The sequence below is a fragment of the Dermacentor albipictus genome, chromosome 7 (genome assembly GCF_038994185.2).
Source record: "Dermacentor albipictus isolate Rhodes 1998 colony chromosome 7, USDA_Dalb.pri_finalv2, whole genome shotgun sequence".
NCBI lineage: Eukaryota > Metazoa > Arthropoda > Arachnida > Ixodida > Ixodidae > Dermacentor > Dermacentor albipictus.
This window is the reverse complement of record NC_091827.1, coordinates 35,834,854-35,861,399: the sequence shown is the minus strand read 5'-3', so window position 1 is coordinate 35,861,399 and position 26,546 is coordinate 35,834,854. Positions and strand designations below refer to the sequence as shown.

At 48.3% G+C, this 26,546-nt stretch overlaps 1 protein-coding gene across 1 annotated transcript in view; it reads right to left on the bottom strand.

Annotated features, from left to right (window-relative positions):
* Positions 1-9,395: 9,395 nt before the first annotated feature.
* Positions 9,396-26,546, bottom strand: part of LOC135905704 (uncharacterized) — a 59,439-nt gene continuing 42,288 nt past the window's right edge. Inside the window, exons 9-12 of the mRNA XM_065436684.2 lie at positions 25,530-25,653; positions 22,648-22,818; positions 11,643-11,780; positions 9,396-9,694 (exon numbers count right to left, since the gene is read on the bottom strand). Of these exons, the coding sequence (XP_065292756.1) occupies positions 9,524-9,694; positions 11,643-11,780; positions 22,648-22,818; positions 25,530-25,653 (604 nt within the window). The 3' untranslated portion in view covers positions 9,396-9,523. The remainder of the gene's footprint in view (positions 9,695-11,642; positions 11,781-22,647; positions 22,819-25,529; positions 25,654-26,546) is intronic.

Here is a 26,546-nt window from a genome sequence, read left to right as displayed (position 1 = left end):
ACGTATGCCTCTTACTGCGCTGTGCATGCACATGTCATCAATATTCTTCCCTCGACAAGAGAAATACAATTTTTAATGGAAGAAAGTTGGAGAGGTTGAACCGAGTGAAGCATCGCCAGCCTGCTATTCCGCTGTCTGGAAAAGAATTGGGGGGATAAGAGGGATAGGGTGTGCAGGCAAAGGAAGCTGTTGTTGTTGTGAAGAATATGATAATGATGACGGTTGCACAGCGTATACCGTTTCTGTGCAACGCGTACGTACACACTTCACAGCGTAGCACAGTCCTCATCGCGGGCTGAGGCTACTCTAGGCTACTGCCACGTATACATAGGAGACTGTGTACAGCATGAAAGCGTTTGCATCTGTTAACGCCACTTGCGTATAAAAACCAGACAGTAGCAGCCGCGGGGCGTCGATTACTTGTCGATCGCCGCGGGGCTTTGATAACAGAGTCCGATGGTAATTTTTCGGTACGCTGTAGTTGCTCGCGCTGACACGTCAAGGCCCATGTGCGCGGTGGCAAGCGTGGCCCTACATGCGATTTCGGGCTTGCGCTTCTTGCTTGAAGCAGTGGCCAGGAAAAATTCGTCGATGCCGTTTCAACTTCCTTCTTCAGGACCTGCGACATCGGAGCCAGGAAGCTCTCGATTGGACCTACAGCTTGTCAAGTTCGGCAACGCCATCGCTCTAAACGGCGACAGCGTCAAAACTGACGCTGCCGCCTCTTCATGTGACATGATTTTCTTGCTCATTTGGTTCACTATTTTCATATCCCTTTTCTGTTTGAGGATGTGCTAGTGTCGTCTGCTACTGCTGCTACCTCGCTAACTCATACGGGTTTTGCGACATTTAGACATTGCGTTGCATCTCCGCGTTTTTAAAGTGAGACCGCCAATGACAATAGTAAAGGGGGAGTAAAATTTATAATAAATCCACTCGAACAACGTTGTCTACCATCTTTTTCCTACTTTGTTGGTGGTTGTCTTACAGAGTATATATACAACAACTGGGGTCATTGTATGTATGTTCCACTGGATATATGTTTAAATATATCACTTGAGTCATTGAGAATGTGTATAAGTGGGCATGTGCCATTGTGAACATTCTTGGCCAATCCCGTAGAGTGGGCATCTTCCGTTGGCTTAGGTGCCCGAATAGACAAGCAGAATTAATTAATTAATTAATTAATTAATTAATTAATTAATTCATTAATGAAACATTTCATTTTCACGAAGGAGGTATCGCGGCAAAGGTGGAGCCCTCAGTCCAGGGGCCCTGTGGCCTTTGCCATCTTGCGCGCTCTGTCGGTCAGCTACAGGCGGCTGCAAGTGCAGTCGGCATCGCAGAATGGAGAGGTTCGCAACACATAAGTGAAGAACTGGGCAGTGGAAGTAGCCGAGTGACGGAGACAGCTAGAAGACAAGTGTACAAAATGGAACCAGAGCCGCATTGGGCGAGGGGCACAGAGCTCCATAGAAGTGAAGATGTGGAGGTGAAGACATTTCAGTAAACATCAAAGGAAGCTTAGCTTTTAACCGCTTCAACCATATGCATGGGATCCACCCATTTCATCTCTCCTCGTTATTGTTGCGGTCTCCTTCAGCAGTGGTTCGCAATAGAAACAAAATATTAGGTCCTTCCTTCCCGTTAACATAGTGGTTCCAGTGCCCGCTCATCGGCGTATCGTTCGCTCTGTGTACGTGCTAATCATCGGAGTAATCATCGCCAACAAATAAACACGTGCTCTGCTCAACTTTAGTCATCCGGTAGTGGGTATATGTGAATTTTCTTTGAAATGAAGAAAGCACTACGCTCGGCATAGCGGTTACCTCTCGGTTTATCCATATTGAATCACGCGTACAAGAAGGTTTGCAATGCACATAAATCTTTACTTGTGACTACCGCTGACTGAACTGTTATCATTCCTTCGTTTTCTTCATCTCATTTTGTTCATTTAGAACACGGAAGCTACTTCGTTCTCATCTGACTTTCAAACTCATGTTATGCGGCTAGATTCATTTATTGGGCTTCAAAATCCAATTAATGGTTTCTTAAGTGCACCACTAGGTTCTTGGACAACATCTCCCTAAGAGGAATGCACTTTCATTTTATGATAATCGTCATTATAGTAGCAGTTGCGCGCTGACCCTGCTGTGACCTCTGTCCAGGCTCGTTTAACGTTTACGTCCAGACCTCGCAAGGCACGTACACATTTTGCCATACAAAGTCGAGCCATGGCAAACGTTCGCTCTGCGACGTAAGATGGCTGTAAAGCCACTGAATCTGTCTCCCAGGAGTCGTGTTTAGCTAGCTGCGTTGAAAGGACGAAACAGAAGAAGGCTGAATGATTACAATGGATTGACCACAGCGTGACGGCGACGGCGTGAAGATGATGGTGTGACGTCCACGGAAGGACGACGACGTCATTATGACGTCAGTGTGCGAATGACGACGTCAGCGTACGACGACAACGACGACAGAGGGATTAGGACAGCGCGACGGCGAAGTCGCTGGCGCAACGCCGACGAGCATGATACGACGAAGAAATGACCAAGACGACACCATAACAGAGGAGCATATTATTGGGGCGCGCGCCGTGAAGGCGAAATGTTACGGAAGCCGGGCGTTGTTGTTGCCCACCGAACGTGCAAGTCATAATCACTAGGGGGATTGGCCAATTAAGAAATGGGTGGAATATTGCAAGTTACAATAAAGAACACATTTTCAGGACTGCCGTGGAGCTAGTGCTGTTCCAAACACTGAACTACGGGTTGAAATAAAGCAATAACAACGGGAAACACCAATAATCAATAACTGAAAGGTAAACAAAGAAGACAGAAAAGGACACACATTTAACAAGGCGTTTGGTTCGCTTCCATAAGAAATTCCCGCAAAGCGGAGCAACATCCCTGTAGCTGAATCCCAGAGTAGAGGCCCCAAAACGAAAGAATAACAGGCACTGGTATGTCCAGGACAAATCTTCGAAGAGTTAGTTCCAATGCTTTATTTCTTGCCGCATCAGAGTGGCCACGAGATCGCAGGAAGCCATGAATCGTTTCTTTCTGATTACAAAAAGCGCAGAGAAGGGAGCGCACCAAACCTGATCTGTGTAAGAAAAAGTTTAGGGAGGGATTGCGGCAACATAATTTTGTGAGGCGCATGGCTGAAGGCGACTTCCAACCAGAACCTTCTCCAGCCCAGTACACATACGTCGCATCTATACCCCGAACCGTACCCAGATGACTTGTGTAAACTATGTAGGACAGAACACACCACCCTAGAACACATTCTTTGCTGGCCATAATTACCAACGGGCAATGAAACCCAATATGTCAATACTGCACAAATCAAACATGGGCTACCCGAAATCACATTCTTTGGGGACGCGAGGGCTTACCCCTTCCCAGGTCGCTCCTGCCAGCTCCATCACAACAGACTTGGGAGGAGCTGCTCAGAACGCCGGATCAAAAACTGCAAAAAGCCCTCGTTGTCTGTGCCGAAAGGGTCGCTCCTCGTGAGGGGCCATCCTAGGGCTCGGACCTGCCAGATCATAACTGAACAGAATCTTAACAAAGTTGTTACCACCACCACCTATGGGAATGCGCACATGTACAGGGTAAAAATTCAGTCTCTTCAGAAAAGCTAGGGGCGCGGTGGAAAGCCGCGCTGATCAGCTCAGGTCTGCAAGACCAACTATATGGGCCATCCAGGAAGCTCGAGAGGTGGCTGGGAGACAGGGACTCTCTGCCTCACCTGGCACGGCCTAGGCCCCAGGCCTCAATCAGCTGGTTTCTTCAATAAAGTTGCTTCACGCACTCACTCACACTTCAAGCATCGTTGTGTTGCAGAACTCGCTACGCCGTGGGAGTGCCAGGTGCTTATAATCTGGAGAAGCCGTGAGTACTTGGTCTTGTAAAGCTGCTGTATTTGAACGCATCCGGAATCTAGCCGCCGTGATGGATGCTGTCATGATTGCACTGACCCAGAAAACGTGTCAACGAGCGTTGCTTGCTAGCTAGTTTGCTCTTTACACACAATGGCACTTTCTCTCTGCGAGGGATTGGCCAAGAAGCCTGTGGTTAAAAGAGGAGTGGATATAAAATTTAAAGAGGAAAGTAAAGCAATATAACGGCGAACACCTACATATCGAAACAAACCAATTTTATGGAGACGGTTCTCGACGACCTGCCAATTCTAGGAGTATTAATACTCCTACCATACACACGCGCGTATACGCACGTGTGTATGGTAAAAACAGCCTTTTCCAATGTTTTCCTGTGGGAATCCAGCGCGTTTAGTTGACACCGGATTGCACTGTGGACGCTGGCGTTCGCTGGGAGTCAATGGCACACCGGTGAGGCCGCTGGAAAAGAGCTGGGTCACACTGGACGAGACGCTGGTATTACTATATTATGGGGCACACTGGTACGCGCGGTAAACGCGCTGGTTCTCGCTGGAGTTCGCCTGCGCACAGTGGAAGTTGCACTGATTGCGTTTCTGCCGCAACGGTTACATTGCGTATGGAGTAGGCGCTGTTGAATAATGAATACTTGATGCAGTTTTATCAGGAGATAAGGGTATACCTTGAGGCCAGCAGTGCATGTTTCGTGTGGCAGCGTGGAAAAAAAATGTGCGTGGGCTGTTCTGTTTGTAAATGCATATATGTGACAATGAGAAAAAGAGAGAGAGAGTTAGAGAGCCCTTATTTCAAGCATCGAGGTGATTGCTTGTGGCACTGAAGACAACTTTTTTTCAAGTCTATTTTGCCGCATTTCGATGGGAGCGAAGTGCAAAAACACCCGTGTATACATAGATTTAGGTGCACGTTAAAGAACCGCAGCTGGTCCGAATTGCCAAGAGTTTCCCAATACTGCTTGCCCCATAATGAGATCGTGGTTATGGCACGTAAAACCCCCTAATTTAATTTCAATTTGCTAATCTCTCTTTTGACTGTGCGGATAGCTATGCTCTTGGACGAAACCGCGCAAGCGCAGGTGAGGAGCCTGGTCGGCATTTGTTGATTTTCCGTGTTACGCCCGCAGTCTATAACAAGTATTGTTGCGTAGATTTGAGTATTTGCATGCTGGAAAACCCGCATTCGCTTGTGTACGTGGTATTGGTTCAAATTTATTCTTTAGTGCCCATCATCAAGCAAATTGAGAATTTTCATTTTCGCTAGCCGCCTTAAATAATTCTGAAGTTTTACGTGCAAAAATCATGATCTGATTACGAGGGATCCACATTTGCGTCCAACTTCTTTAATCATGCATGGTTACTGACGCAGTTGCTACGAGGGTGGCCCGGTCGTTACGAAGTTTTACACACGCAGCAATGCAAATTAGCCCGTTCCTTCAGCATGTCCTTTATGCATGCCAAAAAGTATATTCACGATAACGGTGGTAGTAAAGGAATAGCGTGCTAATTAAACTTATGTGATTCGATGCGATGACCTAAAACTATATCGGGCGATTGTTTCGGGGTCGCCTACGAGAAGACTGAACAGAGAGGACGCGAGAGTGTGCAGATGCACCCAGGGTGCGAAAACTAAAGAGATGTAGAACATGTGCAAGAAGAAAGTTTTACTGGCATGGTAAAATGTAGGAAAATACCCGAGAAGGGTCGAAATTCGGCCTTGTTGGTACGACATAGTGCAAGTGAGCGCATAAAACACAGACGACGGGGGACAGTAGCGCGTGTGTTGTATGCACTGTTTGCCCCTGAGTTTCGCGCTTCCCTTGCGAAAGGAAAATGCTGATATGCATTCCAACAGAGTACTAGACCACGCTTCGCTGTCAATTCATGGCACACGACTAGGTGATCGAAGCGTTTTTCGCACACATATATTCTGTCGGCTGAAGGGATCGAAACTTCCTCGGGATCGCACACACTGGTCAGGCGATCATCGTCTTTTGGGGAAAAAAAAAAAAACAAGAGCTTAGCTTTGCAGGACTTGTACCCCGTATTAGAATGCGGGACCAAGCAGTTTCTTTTTCGTTATGCGCCAAAATACTCGACACATTGCTGAGAAAGCGCGCGCAAACGGACCATGTGACCTCATTTTCCCCTTCCCCTCGAGGACCCGAACTACTCGTGCCTTTTACAGGCTGAGCGCCGGAGATGATCTCTCCACGGCGCCACCGCCCAGTTCATGCACATCTCACATTATTCCACCGTGGGCGCGAACACTGGCGAGCAGGCAGGCGGCAAACCTCTGCGCATGTTGTCCATGCTCTAAAGAAAAAATAATTAAGGCCACCTGGTGTTGGCGCCGTAGACTACTGGCAGCAATGGATTCGGAGCAACTGCGTGGGCATCGCAAATACAAGCGGATGTGGCATGGCCATATTTTCGAATCTCGGAAGCCATGGCTAAGTGGAGCGCTCTTTGAGGAACAGCCGGCAGATGACAAGAGTGGTCTGCGGCGTCGACAGGATGGATGGATGTTATGAGCGCCCCCTTTGGAACGGGGCGGTGGGTTGCGCCACCAAGCTCTTGCTATTATACTGCTTAATGTCCTACCTAAGTTAAAAAAATAATAATAATAAACACTATGAATTTCCACATCCAAATTTTCTGATCGCCTATTGCTAACTGTGCTTGCTAACTGTACGCCGCCAAACAGAGAGGACGCCCATGCGCATGGGATAAATATTATGAAGCCGAAAAGAGCTACGTCGACGCACTGCGTCACGCTAAACACTCCTTTTATCACAATAATCTACCAAACCTGTTAATCAATAACCCGAGGCAATTTTGGAGAGTTTCAAACGATAGCGAAACGCGCACTATTAAGATAACTAACGAATCGAACGAAATTATTAATGATTCCGATTGCGCCGAGGTGTACAATTCGGCCTTTGCTTCTGTGTTCACAAACGAATCTAATGCGCCTCCCATTTCGTCATCGCTTAGTATAAACTCGTTAATGCCAGCCATTGCTTTCAATGCAGACGGTATTTGTGCAATCATTGACAAAATCAAGTGTTCATATCTTCCGCCATAGACGAGATTAACCCAAAAAGTTTAAAATACTTATAAGCTTATTTCTGCAGCCTATTTGTCCTTGATATTTGCCCAGTCTCTTTCTTCAGGTTTCATTACAGATGACTGGAAAATTGGGAAGGTCGTTCCAGTTCACAAATCAGGTAACAGAAACTCGCCTCTTAACTACCGCCCCATCTCCCTAACAAGTGTCCCCTGCAAAATCATGGAACATGTCATCTACTCTCTTATCATGAATTTTCTTGACTTGAATCACTTTTTCCATCCCGCCCAGCACGGATTCCGCAAAGGTTTCTCCTGTGAAACTCAGCTGGCCATTTTCCTGCACGATGTTCACACTAACCTTGACAGTAACATACAGAATGACGCAATTTTCCTGGATTTCTCTAAGGCCTTCGATAAGGTTCCTCATCAACGGCGAATATTGAAACTGACAAGACTTAATTTGCATCCTGATATTTTGAATTGGATCATCGAGTTTCTTAGCAACCGCTCCCAATCTGTCATTATAAATAATCACCTATCTAACCCTGTGCCGGTAACATCAGGCGTCCCTCAAGGATCGGTTCTTGGCCCTCTATTATTTTTCATATATATATTAATGACTTACCTTCACGTGTGTCCTGTAATATCGGAATGTTCGCCGATGATTGTGTCATTTATCGAACTGTACGTAACACCAGCAATCAAACAGCCCTGCAGAAAGACCTCACCAACATACTAACATGGTGTGACGATTGGTTAATGAAACTTAATGCACAAAAATGTAAAGTTATGTCTTTCATTCGTAGCAGTAATCCCCTGGTATTTCCCTACCAAATTAGAAGCATGCCTCTCGAACTAGCAGAGTCCTATAAATACCTAGGTGTCACTGTATGCAATGATCTGTCTTGGCATAAACATATTTCTAACATCATATCATGTGCTAATAAAACACTAGGTTTTTTAAAACGTAATCTCCGCCAGTCACCTCAAAACGTAAAACTGCTTGCCTACAAGTCCCTTGTTCGGGCAAAACTTGAATATGCATCTGCCATTTGGAGCCCGCACCAAACATATCTCATCACCTCACTTGAATCTGTTCAGAACCACGCTACAAGGTTCATTCACTCACAACATTCATATGATGTCAGTATTTCCGCACGTAAAACACAATCCGGACTATCTAATCGCCGACGCATTGCAAGTCTTGAGCTCTATCACAAGTTCTTTTTCAGTACCCTTCATCATGCGCCATACATCGTTCCTGCGGCACGCTTCTCTCACCGCACCAGTCATCCGCAGCAAGTCGCACGGCCACGTGCCCGAACCACTCATCTTTCCGCCTCATTTATTCCTCCAGCAGCTAAAGACTGGAACGGCATTCCTGCTGACATTGTTAGCATCACTTGCCTGTCTTCATTCCTACAGCGTGTGCTTAATCACTTTGAATATAACTTTATGAAGTGTACCAAATGTGGAACTTATGTTAAACCCACCCCTTATGTAATAACATCATATTGCGAAAATTGCCATAGCACACTAGACGTACATCACTTGCTCTGGCCGTGTGGTCGGACCCACACAAACAAGGATCAAGACTCCGCCAGGCTACAAGAAGCATTACGCAGCACGGACCTGGCGGAGCAGCTATGGGCCGTCCAGCGAGCCCATGATGCGGCCAGGGAGTTACAACTCCCGGTCCTAACGTGGGAGTAGCCCGCTCTATGGGACCTTGCGTCCCGTAGCTCGCAGGACCTCTCATTAAAGTTATTCATTCCAAAAAATTATGTAATACCCCCTCCGGAGGTCTTTAAGGACAATAAACTGAACTGAACTGAATACCACGACACCTTATTTTCTTACACTAAATTTAAAAACTAAATTGTTGCCTTACTGTTTACAGATATTAGCCAGACGTTGCAAATCAGGACGCCTTGACAACAGCGCCGCAGTTCAAACGGAGAGAAGCGGTAGTATCGAGGCATCCTAGCGGCGCGTATAGACAGTAGACTTTGACGTTGCCTTCGGCTCCAAGCTCGGCGTCCTCAGCTTGTGGTTAGGGCGGGCTAGTGCCCTTCTAGTAAGTGCCGGCAGGTGGCCAAGGATGACGAGCTCCAAGCTTCAAGCGTTACGGCGCCGGGGGAGGCACGGTGCGGAAACTGTGGCATCCAGCTTGTGCAAGCAGAAAGTGGCCTTAAACAGCACGGCTCGCAGGACTGCCGGGGTTCACAGTCCTCGAAGTGTTGCCTCTGGGCTCCGTGACGTTAGAACGGCTGGCCGGGCATATTCAACGGTTCTGGGAACGGTGGTTTTAGGAGTATCACTCCCTAGCTCCGGGGAAACGTCACTCCCATCACATTGAATCAGAGCTTTTCGAGAATTTTGGGACCACCAGCACGGGCTTTCGTACCAAATTTCGAACACGGTGACCTTAACGCTGTCGCGTTAAAAGACAATGAGTCACGCCACAGTGAAGCGCAGAAATTGATTTTTTTTTGTTACATTTTTATCTTGCTCCTTTCAAATCGCCTGCGTTGTATCAGCATCCCTGGCCTGACGGAAGAAATGCTTTGCAGAAATTATCTTCGAGCTCGAAAGGCTCGAGACCGCCGCATGTCTTTCCCGTGTCTTCCAGGTGCACGTTGAACAACATCCATGCCACTCGACTGCGAAGGTTGTCGCTGCCAGTTCCGCCACTTACGTTCAAGAACTGCAAAAAAAAAAGACAAGGCATGCCGTGCGCTCCGCAAAGCGTGTACTCTTGAAAGCCGACTGTGACAAAATTTTTGGAATGCGTAGTATATTATGCCTAGTGTGAGATAGTGTCGATGTCGAGGAACCTCCGTGCAAAATTTGACGTTTGAAATACGAACAGTAGTGTCATGCAAAGCTCTAAAAAAAAAAATAGCCGCTTCCGATACCGAAACTGAAAAAAAAAAAGCCATCCATCACCACTTGCCATAAGTGACGGATAGCCTACAACTCGCTGCTTATCAGCGTGACCTCCGAGATTCGGGGCCGGCCGCGGCGGCCCGCGGTTTCCTGGGAAAATATCTGAGGCGGCTAGCTAGGATATACGTCGTAGTGGCAACTACACCAGCAGCACGCCCCGTCTGCTTGGGTGCTGTTTAGAGGCTGATAAGAAAAATGTAAATTGCCCTTTTTTGCGTTACAAAAGCACAATAATCCACCCTGAGCTCTTAAAATTCTTATGGAGTAGTAGCTGCGTGCCAGTCTACAATGAACATACAGCCGCAATAATATTTCTAAATGTGTTGGGGTAGTAGAAAAGATACAGGGATTTGGTGAACGACTGTACATGTCCGCCGCGGTTTCTGACTACACCGCAGTCAGTTTTAGGTGACAATTTTAGCTTGTCCGTAAATGTCATTACCGTTTGCGGTATACCGGGTTACCAGGGTGGTGTACGGCCGCATCAATGCCGGTACCGCGTTACGCAGAGTTTAACCAGATAGCGCACAAAGCTAATACTTCACTGACCTACTGTACTGTACACAAGTGCTGTTTTAAAGCGTTGGTAGCGGAAAATTCCGTAACGAGCGCCCCCTTTATGATTTTTTATCACCGAGAACACTCACGCGATACAAGAACAGTTCGCATTGTAGTTGAGCAAAGTGTCCCGCGATGTCGCAATCAGCATTGACGTTGTCGTCCACGGCTGCGGTAGCCCGGTAATCCGTAAGCGAAGAGAAGTTTTCGGACAAGCAAAAGCTTTGCAATATTAGAGAGCTTTAGCTTGCCTTGGAAAATTCTTAATGTTTGCGGTTTATCGGGTTACCGGTAAAGTGCGCAGACGCAAGAACGCTGGTAGCGACATCTACTGATGCTTCAGTTAACCTCAACACCTTAGACACGTGTCCGCGTAAGATGAGTTACTGAAAAAAATTGACTCGCCATTCCGCCTCTCCGAGAGTGAATGTCCAGCGAAGCTTTTGAATATCACCACTACAGCAGGTGAGGCTGGTGCAGTGCTTTATTGATGGCTCGGATGCTTGTTTTGTTTGAGCTTGTTCTTTGTTGAAATGTATGCTGTTCTCTTTGTTGTATGGGTGATATCAGTGACTGCACGCACTGTTCGCTTCACTTTGCTGAGGGATGGTGTCCTCTGCCTTACGGGGGTGCGAGCCATTGCATTTTTTGCGTGCTCACGGGGGGTATGATCAATTGCTGCTTACGATAGGTGCTTGTTTAGAGCTTGCTCTTCAGTGAAACGCTCGCTGTTCGGTACTTGTATGCATGATTAGACAATGTACGCAAGGTTCGCTACACTTTGCTGTGTGCTTGTAGCCTCTGCAATACGGGGGCGGGGGTGGGATGAGCGATTGCATTTTTGCTTGCTTAGGGGGTTATGCAGACTACCCAGAGGCTAACAGCTCCGCTGTAAAAAAAAGAGATAAAAAACATATGTTCACGATTATGCCGCTGGCGAAAATTTACACCACCTGCAATGCAGAGAAGTTACCTGGCTAGTGCAATAATTATTCTGTTCTTGTTTGAATAAGTTCTGCGCCACCAGTTGGCGCCGCCAACCGGGTCATCTTCTGTGTAACCCGGTAATCCGCAAAGGGTAAAATGTTTGCGGAAAAAAATTTATCCAGACGAATGACGACCTCACGCTTACGCTGCTATGTACTGACCCTTTCAGTGGCAGTGTGCAGGTAGTCCGTGAAGATGACTCTCCTCTTGTTACCGGCAGTCGGGAACACACCGTACGTGAGGTGCGGTGCGGCCAACTTTTGCTTGTCTTTGTCGACGACCTTCGCCGATCCGCAGAGCTAGAACGGAACGCCAGCAGTCGACGGCGAATCAGTACCCTCGAAGCCCATTAGAAAGCAAGAAGGCAGGTGCAGATCCGATGCACATGATGACATTTAATGTGAGGCGAAAGTTTTAATTGTAGCGGTTCGATAAATGCTGACGGTGTGCCAACATTTGAAACATTCCAATAACGAATCGAATGTTCCCCTATTCGACTGCGTCTTCCAATCGAATAGTCGCTATCCGCAATTACGAAGGCCTTTCGAGTAGTTTCCGAATATTTGAAATCGCCAACTGTACGGGATCAAGCATAACAGTGAACGAAAAGTGCAATAAATTTCATCCATGACTACAGATACATACGAGAATTTAGATGCAATGGAGAAGACTACGTCGCCCAGGTAACCAGAATTTTCCTGCTAAACCGCTGTCACACACACTCACCAATGAATCCTAAGCGTGCGAATAAACTGCCCATTCGTTCGGAATGCTCAACTGGCGCTTTTAATATAGAACGATTCATAATGCGCCATATTATGACAATCTTGCTAACGTTGATCTTATAGTAGTACGTGAAGCGCTGTTTATAGTAACGGTCAAAATGACCTGCTCAATATTCGGAAATTATTCGACATTAGACTCACTTCGCTTCTGGCACTTTTCGATTTGTATTCAATTTGGTTTCCAAACTTCCCCTTCGCGTACACTTCCATTACGCGCTATGTGCAACCAAATTCGATGCTTGCAATAATATTTATCGTCGATGCAGCGACGAAGTGAGGACCATAAGGTGATGTATGATGGTTGTCGAGGGCTGAATGGTGATGAGAGGTGTGTACAGAAGAAAAGTACGATAGGTACTACTCCTACCGTATACACAGATAATGATTAGAGGGGTATCTCAAACGGACAAATGTGCTAAATGAAATGTGTAAATTTTCCGTGGTATTTGTAAGGGTTTTGTAAAGGTCTTACGCACATAAAGTAGCGTATTTAAAGCAGTGTATATTCCATCAATTTTGTCCGTTTTAGCAGCGGTGTTAGATGTATGTGACTTAGTGTTGATCTTTATTGCTGGGTTACAGAGCTGTGAAGTTGGTATATTCGTTCTTGAAATTTAGCTATTTTCCCAAATATTTAGTAAGAAATTGACGGCATAAATGGCAACTCTGCTTCCTATAATTACTTTAATTCGACTTATTTTAAATGGAACAATTATCTCATAAAATTCGGCGTGGTGATTAGCGATAAAATATATTTCTCTGTTCCTATATATTTAGGTAGCAACCCCTGAGCAAAAGCTTCAAACAGGAAATACTGAGCACTTTCTCCTATTCTTTTCTTCTTCTCTCAGTATTTGCTGTTTCCCTTTAGGAGCTGAAAATGCGTGAAACGTCAAAATTTCAAGCAGTCCCCGCTCTCAGCCATGTCTGCCTGGCGGCAGGCATAGCATGCTCCTCCAGATGGGATATAATGAAAAAAAAAATGAAATGATATGTACAGTACACGACACACACCCAACCTATACAAAACGCAGGATTAATGTCGTGAGTGGATATTCAGTAGGATAAAAGGTACTGCTTGTTTGTGGTTCATTACTATACTGATACGGGAATTACGCGGACATCGAAGAAAAGGGAATGTGTTTATTTGCATACCATCTACAATGAGATGAAGCGGCCAAGCTGATTGCCAGCTCGTGCAGCGCTTCTTGACGATCGCGTTCAAGGAACCGCTGGAGCGTTCATGCGCAATAGCTGCGTTAAGAGAATTCTACTGCGTCCGGTATTCCAGCAAGCCCGGGCGGTTCGCCGGTTGAGCGGGGGCGTAAACCTGAGGGGCCAAATTGGCGTCGCCAGCTTCTGGTTCAAGGCTCAACCACACAAACACAGAGCCAGATAATATATTCTGCTTAGATGCTAGTGTGAATTTTCGACCGCAGCGCAATCGTATTCACAATTACGCCGCCGCCGAAAATTTGCACAAGCAGCGAAGCAGAATACAGCAGGTTACTGCAATTTCAGCTGCGTGTTTGTCTGAAGTTTATGCCACCAGGCGGCTCCACCGCTCCGGTGTCACCGGCGTCACGGCAGCCGCTGAGTTTGTGCGGCATTGGCGGAGTGATAAGGCTTCAGCCGTGGCACATACACCACGTCAATGGGTAGTGAAGTAGGAGACGATGCTTTAGGATAGAGCGGAGTGTTCACGCAGTTCACGGCGCTAATCTTGGGAATAACGTTGTATGGTCCCGTGTAGCGGTCGATGAGCTTCTCGCACAGGCTATGGACGTCGACAGGGCAACCTGAGCTAACACAGAGTTCCAGGAGGATAGTCCACGTCGCGGTGCCGGTTGTTGCAGCCTGCTTTCTGGGACACTTGCGAAGCACAGAGCAGCGCGTGAGCGACCTGTAGAGCCATTAGGCTCGCGCGACAATGACGTCGCGGAGATATGCAGCAGGAACGGAACGCAGGGAGCTGTATGTAGCTGTGTGTCGAATGGCAACACCGGGTGGCGGCGATATAAAAGGAAGAACCGCGAATAGACGGCGGCGTCATGGCGGGACGAAACGTACCAAACGTGAAGGCAGGCATAGGTTGGTGTCGCAGTCGCGGCGTTCAAGATATGCAGATGTGGACAGCAAATCGGTTGGGCCGTCTGCTATGGCCATTTGTTGGCGGATAGTACGCGGTCGGCAGCTCATGCATTGCAGAGCAAATGCGAAGAATGCCTTCGACAACTTTGGACACGAATGAGCGGCCACGATCCGTAACCAGCTGGTGCGAAGCACCCTGCTGAAGGATTGTGTCGTTAGAAAGCATGGCGACGTCTATTGCGCAGCTACTTGGGAGCGCGCACGATGATAGGAAATTTGATCGCGTAGTTGGTCGCGACGGCAATCCATTTATTGCCGAAGACGGATGTGGGAAAGGCCCCAGCTGACCAAGGCGGACACGAAAGAATGCCTCTGGTGAGATGTCTACTCGCTGCAGCTGACCAGCAGGTGCAAGAGAAGGACGTCTGCGGCTCTGACAGCGGCAGCAGGCGGCGATGCAGTCGTGCACGCAACGGTAAAGGTCAAGCCAAAAGAGCCGCCGTCTCACGCCGTCGTATGTGTTGGAGACGCTGAGATGCCTAGCTATCGGTACATCACGAATATCATGTAGAAGGGTAGAATATGCAAGCGCCGCGAAAGAAGTAGCAAATATTCAGGGCCACGTGGCAGAAGATTGCGGCGGTACAGAGTGCCACCGCGTATTGAACAGAGCGGCGGAGAGAATGGTCGGAATGACCAGAGCAGAGACTGTTCATGATGAATTTTGAGGAAACACTGCGGTGCTGTTCGGTGTCTATATTGTCCAAATAGGAGATAGCCAGTGCACAAGTATCGGCATCATGTTGAGGAGAGCCAGTCCTGTCCATCGGGTGACGTAAGAGACAGTCTGCGTCTTGGTGCATTCGGCCAGATGTGCATATTACAACAAACGAATACTCTTGGAGCTGAAGAGCTCAACGACAAATGCGGCTGCTCGGGTCTTTTAGAGAAGACAGCCGGCAAATGTCCTGGTGGACAGTAACGACTGAGAATTGACGGCGGTACGTGTACGGACGGAATCTTGTGACCGCCCAGACTACGACTAGTTTCGTTCCGGAGTATAAAGGTGGCGACTGACATATCATATGACTCCTTCCTGGTTATGCTGATGCTGGGCGAGGACAGCTCCTTCGTCATGTTCACTAGCATTGGTAAGAACTTCAGTGGGCACTGATGGCTGAAAATGGGCCAGTATAAGTGGTGAGGTCTGCCAGTCGATCAGCGCGGAGAACGCGGTGGCTTGTTAGTGCCCTCAAACCGCAATGGTGGCTCAGTGGCTATGGTGTTGGGCTGCTGAGCACGACGTCGCGGGATCGAATCCCGGCAACGGCGGCCGCATTTCGATGGGGGCGAAATGCGAAAACACCCGTGTGCTTTTATTTAGATGCACGTTAAAGAACCCCAGGTAGTCGAAATTTCCGGAGTCCTCCACTACGGCGTGCCTCATAATGAGAAAGTGGTTTTGGCATGTAAAACCCCATAATTTAATTTTAATGTGTTTGTTCGTGCCCTCATGAGAAATGCACGCCCTTCTTAAAAAGACCCATAAGAGGACGAGCGCTGTTTGCAAAATTTTGTACGAACATAATCTAACGAAACTCTGAACATAGTTAGCGGAACACAGTATTGGGAAGTTCTTCGGCGCACGAATCTTGTCAGGGTGGGGCTGGACGCCGTTGATATTTACAAGATGGGGGACGATTGTTATTATTTGCCGTCTGCCGATAATTACACCGGGACGAGTTCATTGAAAGGGCAGCTCAACCAAAGACAGAATAGCTGATGGACGGATAAGGGGACTCTCGAACATTGCGGAAAACACAATGACGAGGTCGCGGTAACAAAGGGAGATTGATCATCTATAGACTCGAAATAAATAGTCGATCATCCTTTCGAACGTAGCTGGGGCATCACAGAGTCCTAAAGGCATAACCTTAAATTGATAGATCCCGTCTGGTGTAATAAGCGCTGTTTCCTCGCGTCCATGTCGTCGACAGAAATCTGCCAGTATCGAGAGCGTAGATGTATAGTCGCGAAGTATTTGGCTTCGTGAAGACAGTCAGGGGCGTCATCAACGCGTGGCAGCGGGTACACGCGCTTGTGAGTTATCTTGTTCAAAGAACGATAGTCGACGCAAAATCTACAGCTTCCTTTCTTCTTCTTGATCAGGGCCACAAGAGAGATCCATGTAGTGGAGGACGCATCTATGACGCCTTTGGCAAACATTTTACCTACTTCACGCTGAATTACTTGACGTTCAGAATGACACACATGATAGGGATATCCTGCGATACAGGGCCCGATACAAAACAATGGTGGGCGGATCCCGGCGCCACTTTCATGTTCCTGTGCTGCCCTCTGACGCACGCCGCTGGAAACATTTTGGAAACGTGCCGCGGGTATCGCCAGTTGATTCGTGTACCAGCGCTCGTGTTCAGTGTGCGTCGGTTGTGCGTTTCATGGATCGCGATTAATTGTTAATGATTTCTCCGGGGCAGCATGGCGTTGACCCATCAACTGTTCTGGGTGAATAGGCCCGAGTGCGCTGTTGTGGTCACAGCGCGGTCAAAAAAGTCACGCTGAGTTCCGTCTGCCAACGCGGCTGCCTTGGAGTTCGTTGTCGCTGACGTCTGTGCTTGCACATTGCTTTTTGTATTCCTTTTAGGCATTCACTAAACTTTTTGCGTATTCAAGAAGCCTTCGAGCACATCCTTCCAAGTCGGATTGGCCAAAGCGATGCATTTGTTTACATGTACATCTCCAGCTTCAGATCGTTGTTAGCTTCGGATATTGTGGAAACGACGCATCGCTGATGTGAAATGATCTCAAAACGTAGCAAAACATAGATATCTGCACATATGAGCCGCTTTGTTCCTCCCCGAGATGAGTCAACATGAGCGGCCGAGCCACTTAAACAACTGCAACTGTGATCCAGACGCATATATATTACGGGCTGTTGCCACTGATTCTCGCTTTTCTTTAACTTCATCATACTTACATTTTGCGTGTGCCATAAAGTATGATTAGAGAAAACTGTGCTTGGCATAAGCCCCCACTTGTAGGGCGTGCAGTTCTCTCGCGAAAACGAGGATGTCATCGCTGACACCGTTGGTTACTGAGCGAGTTTATGCTGCTGTACCGAATGCACTCTCTCTTCTTTGCCGTTTGATGCAGAGGTAAACTGTGCTTCTGTGGAATTAAGAAATGTGTCAGCATATGAACACACACAGACCCACCATCTACGGGAATGCGACCGGCAGCGTTGGGGAACGGTGACCAAAGTGCAAGATGTTGGCACAGCGCTGTTTCGCCGCTTGCCGCTTATGTGCAAGTGCCGTGGGAAGTGAAGAGTAGTTATCAAATCGCCATGGGGCCACAACTGAACTATAAGAGTGGTTTCCGTCGTCCTGACCGCTTATTCTTTAGGTTCAGATCCATCGGTAGCGAATGCACGAACTCTACGGGGTCAGATCTAACCCAACCTTCGATATAAACAGGATAAACATTGACTCACACTTCACGTGCACGGCTTGAAAGGCCTGATGCTCGTGCATTTCAACTTCGAAGGCATGTCGGCGCATTTTGAGCGCGAATAATTATATTTACAACTTAATGAGCTGCAGCTATCGCGTTGCCGGTTCGACTGCGGATCGCGTAGGTTTCGATCGAACGATCACGGTCCGAACGCTGATTTTGTCGGTGCCGTCGTCGACAAGAAAGCCGGTCGCGCTATACGACAGTCGGCCTATAACGATCAAATGGTCTCAGTGACACAGTGCTGAATAGTAGGCCAATCGTCGGCGTCAGCGTCTTGTTGGTCTCGTATCGACCCAGTGTTACCACGCCTTAAACGAGTACGCGAAGTCAGGGACGCGCTGCCACCACCAGCAAGAGTGGGCCGATGCTGCAAGAAGACTGCGTCAGCAACGTGTTTTATGCGAAGCATATTACTAGGGCTCAACCCAGCTCCTCAGGCGCGGCGGTGTCGCCTTCAATACCACGTGACACCGTGACGTCACGACAGAGGAGAAACGGGGCTCCAACTCGCGCCGTCGCTCGCGGCGTCGCCTTCAAGGCTGACCACGTGACACCGTGACGTCACGAAAGAGGAGAAACGGGGCTCCAACTCGCGCCGTCGCTCGCGGCGTCGCGGCGGTATATAAGCAGCTGCGCTTGCCTCTGCTAGACACTCACGAGGTGAGATGCCTCCTGGAGACAGAGCTGCTCGTTGGAATGCGAAGCGGAGGTTGCGGCGAGCTACAGAGACTGTTTCTAGGTGGCTTTGCTACGGCGCAGCGACTACGCGCCCCGCATCGAACGCGGTGAGCGTCGAGCAACGCAGCGTTCGGCGCGACAACGAAATGTGCGCCTGAGCAAGTGCCGCACGCCTGAGCCGACGCCGACGACACCGGCTTTTCTGCGACACGAGCTCCTTAACGCTGTCGCGTTAAAATGAAGGCTAGTATGCTTCGCATCCTGGGCTTAACCTTAGCTAAGCCACAGCCTTTTTGAAGTGTCGCCCAAGTGTAACGTAGTGGTTTAGCGATAAACTTGACAGCCGTCAACGCAAGGCGGCAACTACGTGGCTCACGGCGCGGTCCGGACGGAGCCGTGGCCCTTTTCTGTTTTGGAGTTGCAGTCTTACGCTACGCACGTTTTCGGCACCGAACCGGCGTCGAGCTACCAGTAGAGTTTCAACGCGTTACACGACACAAGTGTTCGCTGCAGTGAGGGTACGCGCGCATTTTTTTTTTTTCGGGGTACTTTCCCCCGATATCCATGGCCGCGTGGCCGCGCGCGCGTCCCTTCCAAAACGTTTCGCGACTAATCCGCTAGGGAAGGGCGCATGCGCCGTCGCGCCGTGGAAGAAAGGCGGATTCAGGTCAGAGCGATGGTTCATACCGCCGTAAGGCCTACGCTACAAGCAGTGACTCATCAATGGCTCATACCCCACAAAAAGCGATTTGAGATTGAGTTTTCGCGTAAAAGAAATATGTTTTATCATGCGTTCAAATTATTTTCTCGCATATTCAAATTACAGTCCGACGCTATCATGTCTGTAGGTTGTGTGTAAGTCGGACTTTACGAATTTTCTGACGCATTTTTATGCGAAGCATATTACGAGGGCTCAACCCAGCTCCTCAGGCGCGGCGGTGACCATGAAATCACGTGACACCGTGACGTCACGACAGAGGAGAAGTGGCTTTGGCTCAACTCTTGCAAGACGGGCTGGGTGGGAATCGAACCAGGGTCTCCGGAGTGTGGGACGGAGACGCTACCACTGAGCCACGAGTACAACGCTTCAAAGCGGTACAAAAGCGCCTCTAGTGAATGCGGTGTTGCCTTAGAAACGCGCTGTTTCTAAGGCGTGCGTCTCTTGCTCAGGCGCACATTTCGTTGCCGCGCCGAACGCTGCTTTGCTCGACGCTCACCGCGTCCAATGCGGGACGCGTAGTCGCTGCCCTGTAGCCCATTGTCTTACACCCCTTGGCGGGTCGACGGGAACGCTGTCGCGTTCCACTCTTGAAGGCGAAGAAGTAATGCATGAGTTGTTTCTTCGTCTAGCCGAACCAAATATAGCCAAGCAACAGCAGTTCACCAGGCTAAACAGTGGTTCAACAACTAAAATAAAGGCTAGTATGCTTCGCATCCTGGGCTTAACCTTACCTAAGCCACAGCCATTTTTTTTTTTTTAGAAATTCAATTAGTTCGGTAACTGCGCCGCGCGGAGGGCCTGTGTGGCTGTTGTTCGGGATGATTTTTTTTTCTGACGGACAACGTCGCTGACGGCGGGCGCTGACGCTAGGTATTCTGCGGCACGGCGCCCTTAATGCTATCGCGTTAAAACTCGAAGTCGCAGGTACCGACACTTTTTCGAGGCGGCGGCGAAGTGGAGCACTCATTATAAGGAAATGCGGATACCAGCGTCGACAAGTGCAGGCACAGTTGTACCGTCGAACTTCAGCGAAGCTTCGTCATGTCGGCAATGCAAGTACCGAAATCGTGTCATGCATTTACCTCAGTCTCTCGCTTATACGAAAGCTCTGTTCGCGATTATATTGACGCCTTAGACGTTCTAGAGCATTGCTTTATCACCTGAACTCCACTTCATAGTAACCCTTAGTGTCCCTTCAAGCCACCGCTGTCGCATATATGCGCGAACTCCAAGCAACGACCGTGCGAGGAAGGCAAGACGGGCATGATGAGACGCTGGAACACTCCTTGACGTTTTATGTTGCTCGCGCTGACCATTTACCACAATAGAGACGTTTAGCGTTTCCGGTATTCGGGCAAGCGCGGGCGGTTTTCCGGTTTAGCGGGGGCGCCAACCTGAGCGGCCAGATTGGTGGCGCCAGCTGGTGGCGCAAAGCTCAACCACACAAACACAGAGCTAATTACTATAATCTGCTTAGCTGCTGGCGTAAATTTTCGACAGTGGCGTAATCGTGTTCACAATTACGCCGCTGCCAAAATTTTGCACGGCTGGCGAAGCAGGATATGGTGAGTTACTGCAGTTTTAGCTCTGCGTTTGTCTGGTTGAGCTCTACAACACCAGGCGGCTTCACCGCTCACGTTTACGCCCCGACCATCCGGTAATCCGCCCAAACCGCTCCCGTTTACCGGAATAGCGTACAAGCTAAAAGTCTCTAATATGTGTGTCGGATGCGCCCCCAAGACTGTGCACAGCTAAAAAAAAAAGCTCTCGTTCGCAGGCTGCTTGCCTCGATCCCTGCGAAGAAGATCACCCGCGCCGCCTCCCACCACTCACAGAGAGGAAGAGCGAACAGAAAGGCTTTCTGAGAATTACTCCAAACGTTTCATGTCGCCCCTAGGGTCGCCGCATATTCTCTATGAGCGCCCCTCCCCCCCTTCCCCTCATCTAGGCACCGAGCGGGAACCTATTGCTGTCATTCAGAAGGTTTTACTTCCGCCAACCCTCGCGAAATTGATTGGCTTGCCAGTGGTAAAGGCGGAACTTTGAAACTGCCATTACTTTGTTCGTCTAGTCTGTGGTCGAGAAATGTGTTCGATTCGAAAACGCCTTCGTCGTGCCTTCGCAGATTATTTTTGTCAACTGTTCCGTTAATAATGGTCTCTAGGTAAAAACACATAAAACACACACTTTAGTTTTCTTTATACATGTGCAACACTTTGGGGATACACGTAATAGCGGTACGGCTAATCGGCCACTTAAAGCATAACACTTGTCTAGTTGGGACCTGTCGTATGGCACTTGAAACTCGCATTTTAATGTAACGAAATCGCCGCTTTTGTAAGTAGGTCACATGGATAGTCAGATCACAGAAACGCTAGAAACAGAGAGAGAGAGAGATTGGGAAGAGGAAGGGGCTCTATTTTAACGCGATAGCGTTAAGGAGCTCGTGTCGCAGAAAAGCCGGTGTCGTCGGTGTCGGCGTTTGCGGCGTTGACCGTGAGCGATAAATCACGGCAGGCGCTTCATAAAAAAAGCAACTTCCAAGATTGGCCCGGTGGGAATCGAACCAGGGTCTCCGGAGTGTGAGACGGAGACGCTACCACTCAGCCACGAGTTCGATGCTTCCAAGCGGTGCAAACGCGCCTCTAGTGAATGCGGTGTTGCCTTCGAAACGAGCCGTGGAAAGTTATACTGCGGTGTATATCGGTAATTATGAACATGTAACGTACAGAAGTCACAATTACACGAGTTGCGAAGTGCGTTTCCGCTGCATTTCTTCTGCGCTTTCCGCACACGCAGAGCCATCTTGCGGCAAACACAGAAGACCCCCTCCTCTCAATGTACGGCGCTGCCCCGACAGGAGGCGCGCAGCGCGCGCATTGGGACCGCTGCCAGGCGCGTCGCGGGACTCCCTCTCCCCTGACGACGCTTCGCCGTGCTCCCGGTTTAGATTACTATCTATCTCTCTGCCCGTGCCGAAGGCGACGTTTGGCTGGCGTAGATCGTTTCCCCTCCGAGACACCGAGTTCTTTGGTTCGTTTCGTTCGCTCAGGCGCACGTTTCGTTGCCGCGCCTAACGCTGCGTTGCTCGACGCTCACCGCGTGATAGGTGGGCGCTAAGTCCGATGCGGGGCGCATCGTAAGTGATCGCTGTGCCGTAGCGCATTGTCTTATACCCCTTGGCGGGTCGACGGGAACGCTGTCGCGTCCCACTCTTGAAGGCGAAGCTTAAGCGTCCTCCAATTTTTCTGCAACCGTTTAGGGAGCATGGCGTAGCGCCTGAAATGCTAAGCCCGTACGACCCGTGCGGCCCATACGAAGTCAGCAAAGAAGTCCTTGTCTTCGAAAACTCACCGCTTCCCTGCTTGTCAGGGAAGTTGCGTTGCATTTAGCGTAGATGGCGCTAGCCAGATTGGTGTAGTCGCTGGTCAGCTCGTAGATCAGCGTGCCCATCTCGAACGAAAGTCCCAGCGTTGTGGTCTGTCTGTCAGTGGCGTTCCTTTTCAGCAGAGGCCACAGCTTGACCTGCAGACAGTTCCGCGCGCGTTCGAATATTGCTACGCAGTACGATTCCATCCGCTGACTACGCTCTGTTGCGGTAGTTCCGTGCAGCAGCGCCAAAGCTACGCCACCCGCGTGTGCAGATTCTTGCGCGGCGAGATGTAGTGCCACAGTTCGGTGTCCGTTGGACGGCTTAAACGGCCTTGACAAGTAGTCTCGTCAGCATGTGTTTACTGGCAATATTCTGTACAGGTTGCAGGGTGGTTTGTTGCGCGATTTCACTTATACGTTTTTAAGAAAAATATGTACTCAGGCTCTGCGATATCGAAAATAACGTCCTGCTCTTGTTCGAATGAAAACGCGCAGAGAAAAAGAAATTACTGAAATGTTGCCATACCGACATTAATTTGCATTCAAAAAGGACGAGTAATCGTTTCATTTGACACTGGTCGAATTTATACGTGTAGCCGGCACAGCCACAACACTGTGGACGACTCCCTTCTGCTTAGTGCTTCGTTCTTGGCGAAAATTGCGGCCATAGACTTGCTTGTCTCGTATCGTTCCAAGCTGCTGTTGTGCGCGAAAGGAAAAAATCGGCGTTGAACATCCTTGGAATAGTGCGGAAGGTGTGCAGTAAACGTGCACTAGTTCTGATTAAGAAAAAGGCTACACTTACGAATTAGGGATGGTCGATTAACTTTTTAAATTCCATTAACGATTAATCACTGATCATTTCAGCCTTTAGTTGGTTAATCACTTTCTATGCAGGATTTTTTTATCGGCTAATTGATTATTGGAGATTAATCGAGATACAAGATGAACTTCGTCTATACAACTACCAGCTACGCTCATCACGGCGGCTCAGCGGGGCGGCGCAAAGTGGCGGCGCCTAAATTAAGGTGAGGGAGGAATGCAGAAACACTTGTTACCGTGCTTTAGGAACGCTGTAACAGAAACAAATATATTTATTTATTCCATTTCAATATTTACTTTTAATTTTTTTTTACGAGCACTGGTTTCTGCCGCTCCTTCTATTATCTCTTTCAGCGACTCAATGGCCCACGACCACCAGACACGCCGGCTGACACACGGTTGTTGACACGAGATTGACAGACGGCCGTGTACCTGGCCTTGTGCACAGCAGTCCTTTATTCTCAATTCGACACCCTCGACGCTAACACACCTTCGCTCGTTGCCGCAACCACCCGCCTTACGCCTTATCCCCTTTAGAAGAACCCCACCTATATATACTGTGGCGAGGAATGGGTAAGTCGCCTTGAAGAAAAGTCCACTTCTCGAAACGTTGGTTCCTGCTTTCACCTTGTTCTCGTTTTGCTCATCACCTTGAATTTCCATCTCCCGCCTTCCCCCTGTTTTCCCTGGACCGAGATTAACGTATTACTGTGCAGACTGTAGAGGCTGACTGTCGATCTTGAATTCTTGTTTCCTTGCCAGGCTATTTAACATTACCTTTGTCTTGTGCATAATAATCATAAACTCCACTCTTACAGATTTAAGTTTAGGACCCTCAATCATTTGTTGTAATTCGTCCTGCTGAACAGGACAATCTGGCATGCAAAACGAAGGTTGCAGCAATATTCGCCGTTGATCCTGACTCCTAAGCCTTCCCAGTCTAATAGATTGAATACTTCTAAGCATGCAGTGAACAGGATTGAAGGGATTGTCTCGCCTTATCTGACCCCTTTCCTGATAGATAATTTTCTACTTTTCTTGTGCAAAACCAAGATAGCTGTGTAATCTTTGTAGACATTTCCCAATCTTTTCATGTATACCTCCTGTATTCCTTGATTACGCCATGCCTCCATTACTGCTGGCATATCTACTGAATCAAATGCATTTTCATAATTTACGAAAGCCATATAGAGAGGTTGATTGTACACCGCGGATTTCTCACTTACCTGATTGATAAAATAGGTGTAATTCACTGTAGAATTTCTGTTCCTGAAGCTGCTTGTTTTTTTTTGTTGATTGAAGTGTTGCCCTGATTCTATTGGAAGTTATTTTGGTGAATATTTAATGCAATACTGAAAGCTGGCTAGAATGGACCTATATTTATTTAATTAATTGACGTGACCCTTCTTATCTAATAGATAAGTATTATGATGGCATTCTTCCCGCTCTCTACACTACAAGGCAGCAAGCTTTTCAAGGATAATAACTCCCCCATCTTTCATTAAATTCTTTATTGTTCCATTGTCTCCTGCCGCTTTTCTCAAGGGACATGTCTTGCAAGGCCCTTCTAACTTCATCGCTAGTAAAAGAAAGAGCATTACTTCTAATGTAAGTTGCCTTGGTGCCTCACCTTCCACTTCAATTGCTGCTTCGAAAATGAGCCTAGTTATGGTTTCATCCTTTTCCTCTCTGTTATCTCCACTTTCCCGTTCGAAATCTGTATGTTCGTTTATGAGTACCAGCCCGAAATCACTTGCTTTTACCCTTACTGCGCCCAGGTTCTGTTTCATCTTCGCTGATTTTGAATAAATCTGTCAATGAACCTCGCACTTCATAGCTACCTGGGTCAGTGTATTCCTGGAAATGTAAATACTCTTTAGCACCCTTCACGTGGTTGGCCTTGGCCGTCGCCTCCCAAAGGAAGGAGGTCATTACGACCCACACGGTTGAGACCTGCCGTGGCTTATGCTTGCAAAATGTGATTATAGATGAACTCGACCCCAGGACGTAAATCGAAATTGTAGAGGTTGAAGCAAACGTACCAAGCTCGGGTCTTTCCCCTGTGGCGAACTTAGGAGAACGTTCGGAGGCACGGCGCGGCAGCTCTCTCTACTCTCCATCGAGCTCACTGAAGCTATGGCGATAACCGTGTCCACGGCGAATGAACTGCGGGCAACAGAGCGCAGGAAATCCATATTTCGCATCCTCCTTGTGAAGAGAGCAACCATGCCTTCACTCTTTAAAACCGTTTACGCCCTTTGGGGCTTTTTTCGCAACAATAACCGTCATCTGCCTTGCTTGCGTTTCTTTGAAACTCAGCGCTCGCTACTCGTGACCTGGAAGTACTCGTGACCTGGAAGTATTCGTGACCTGGAAGCACTGGAAGCCGCTCGTGACCTGGAAGTACCGGGCTCGCCGCGTTAAAGGAAATGCGGGCAAGACAGATGAAGATTATTGTTGCGTTACAAAATACGACTCAGAATGCGTAATCCTTTTTTTTAAGTGTTCCACTAAGGTACTGTTCGTGACGCCCTTCTTTACGGAAGTAACTGCACACAAATCCATTTTCGGTTTTGAGAGCAATACACTCTTAAACCTGTTTCAACCCTTTGGGGCTTATGTTGTGGCACAACAGTAATCGTCATCTACCTTTCTTGGGTTTCCTTTCATGAAAGCTCTGCGCTACTTTCCTGTCGAGAATGCTGTGTCACGCTGATAACGCGCAAGCCGTTCTTGACTTGGAAGTACCGGGCTCGCCGGTTTAAAGAAAGCAAATGCGGGCAAGACAGATGACGATTATTGTTCTGGGAAGAGATGAGACCCAAAGGATGCAAAGTGTTTTTAAGAGTGTAGTACTGTTCAATAGAGGAAAGTCGCCAGCAATGTCCTTCAGAAAGGGAATACTGGTGACGCCTTTCTTTGTGTAGTAGTAACTGCACGCATGTCCGTTTTATTTTTTATTCTTGAGGGCTTCGTACTTCGGCCGCATTATGATGGAGGATGAATGGAAAATTACAGCAGAAACTCCCTAGTGCGACTTCTCAGATAGCGAATCGGCA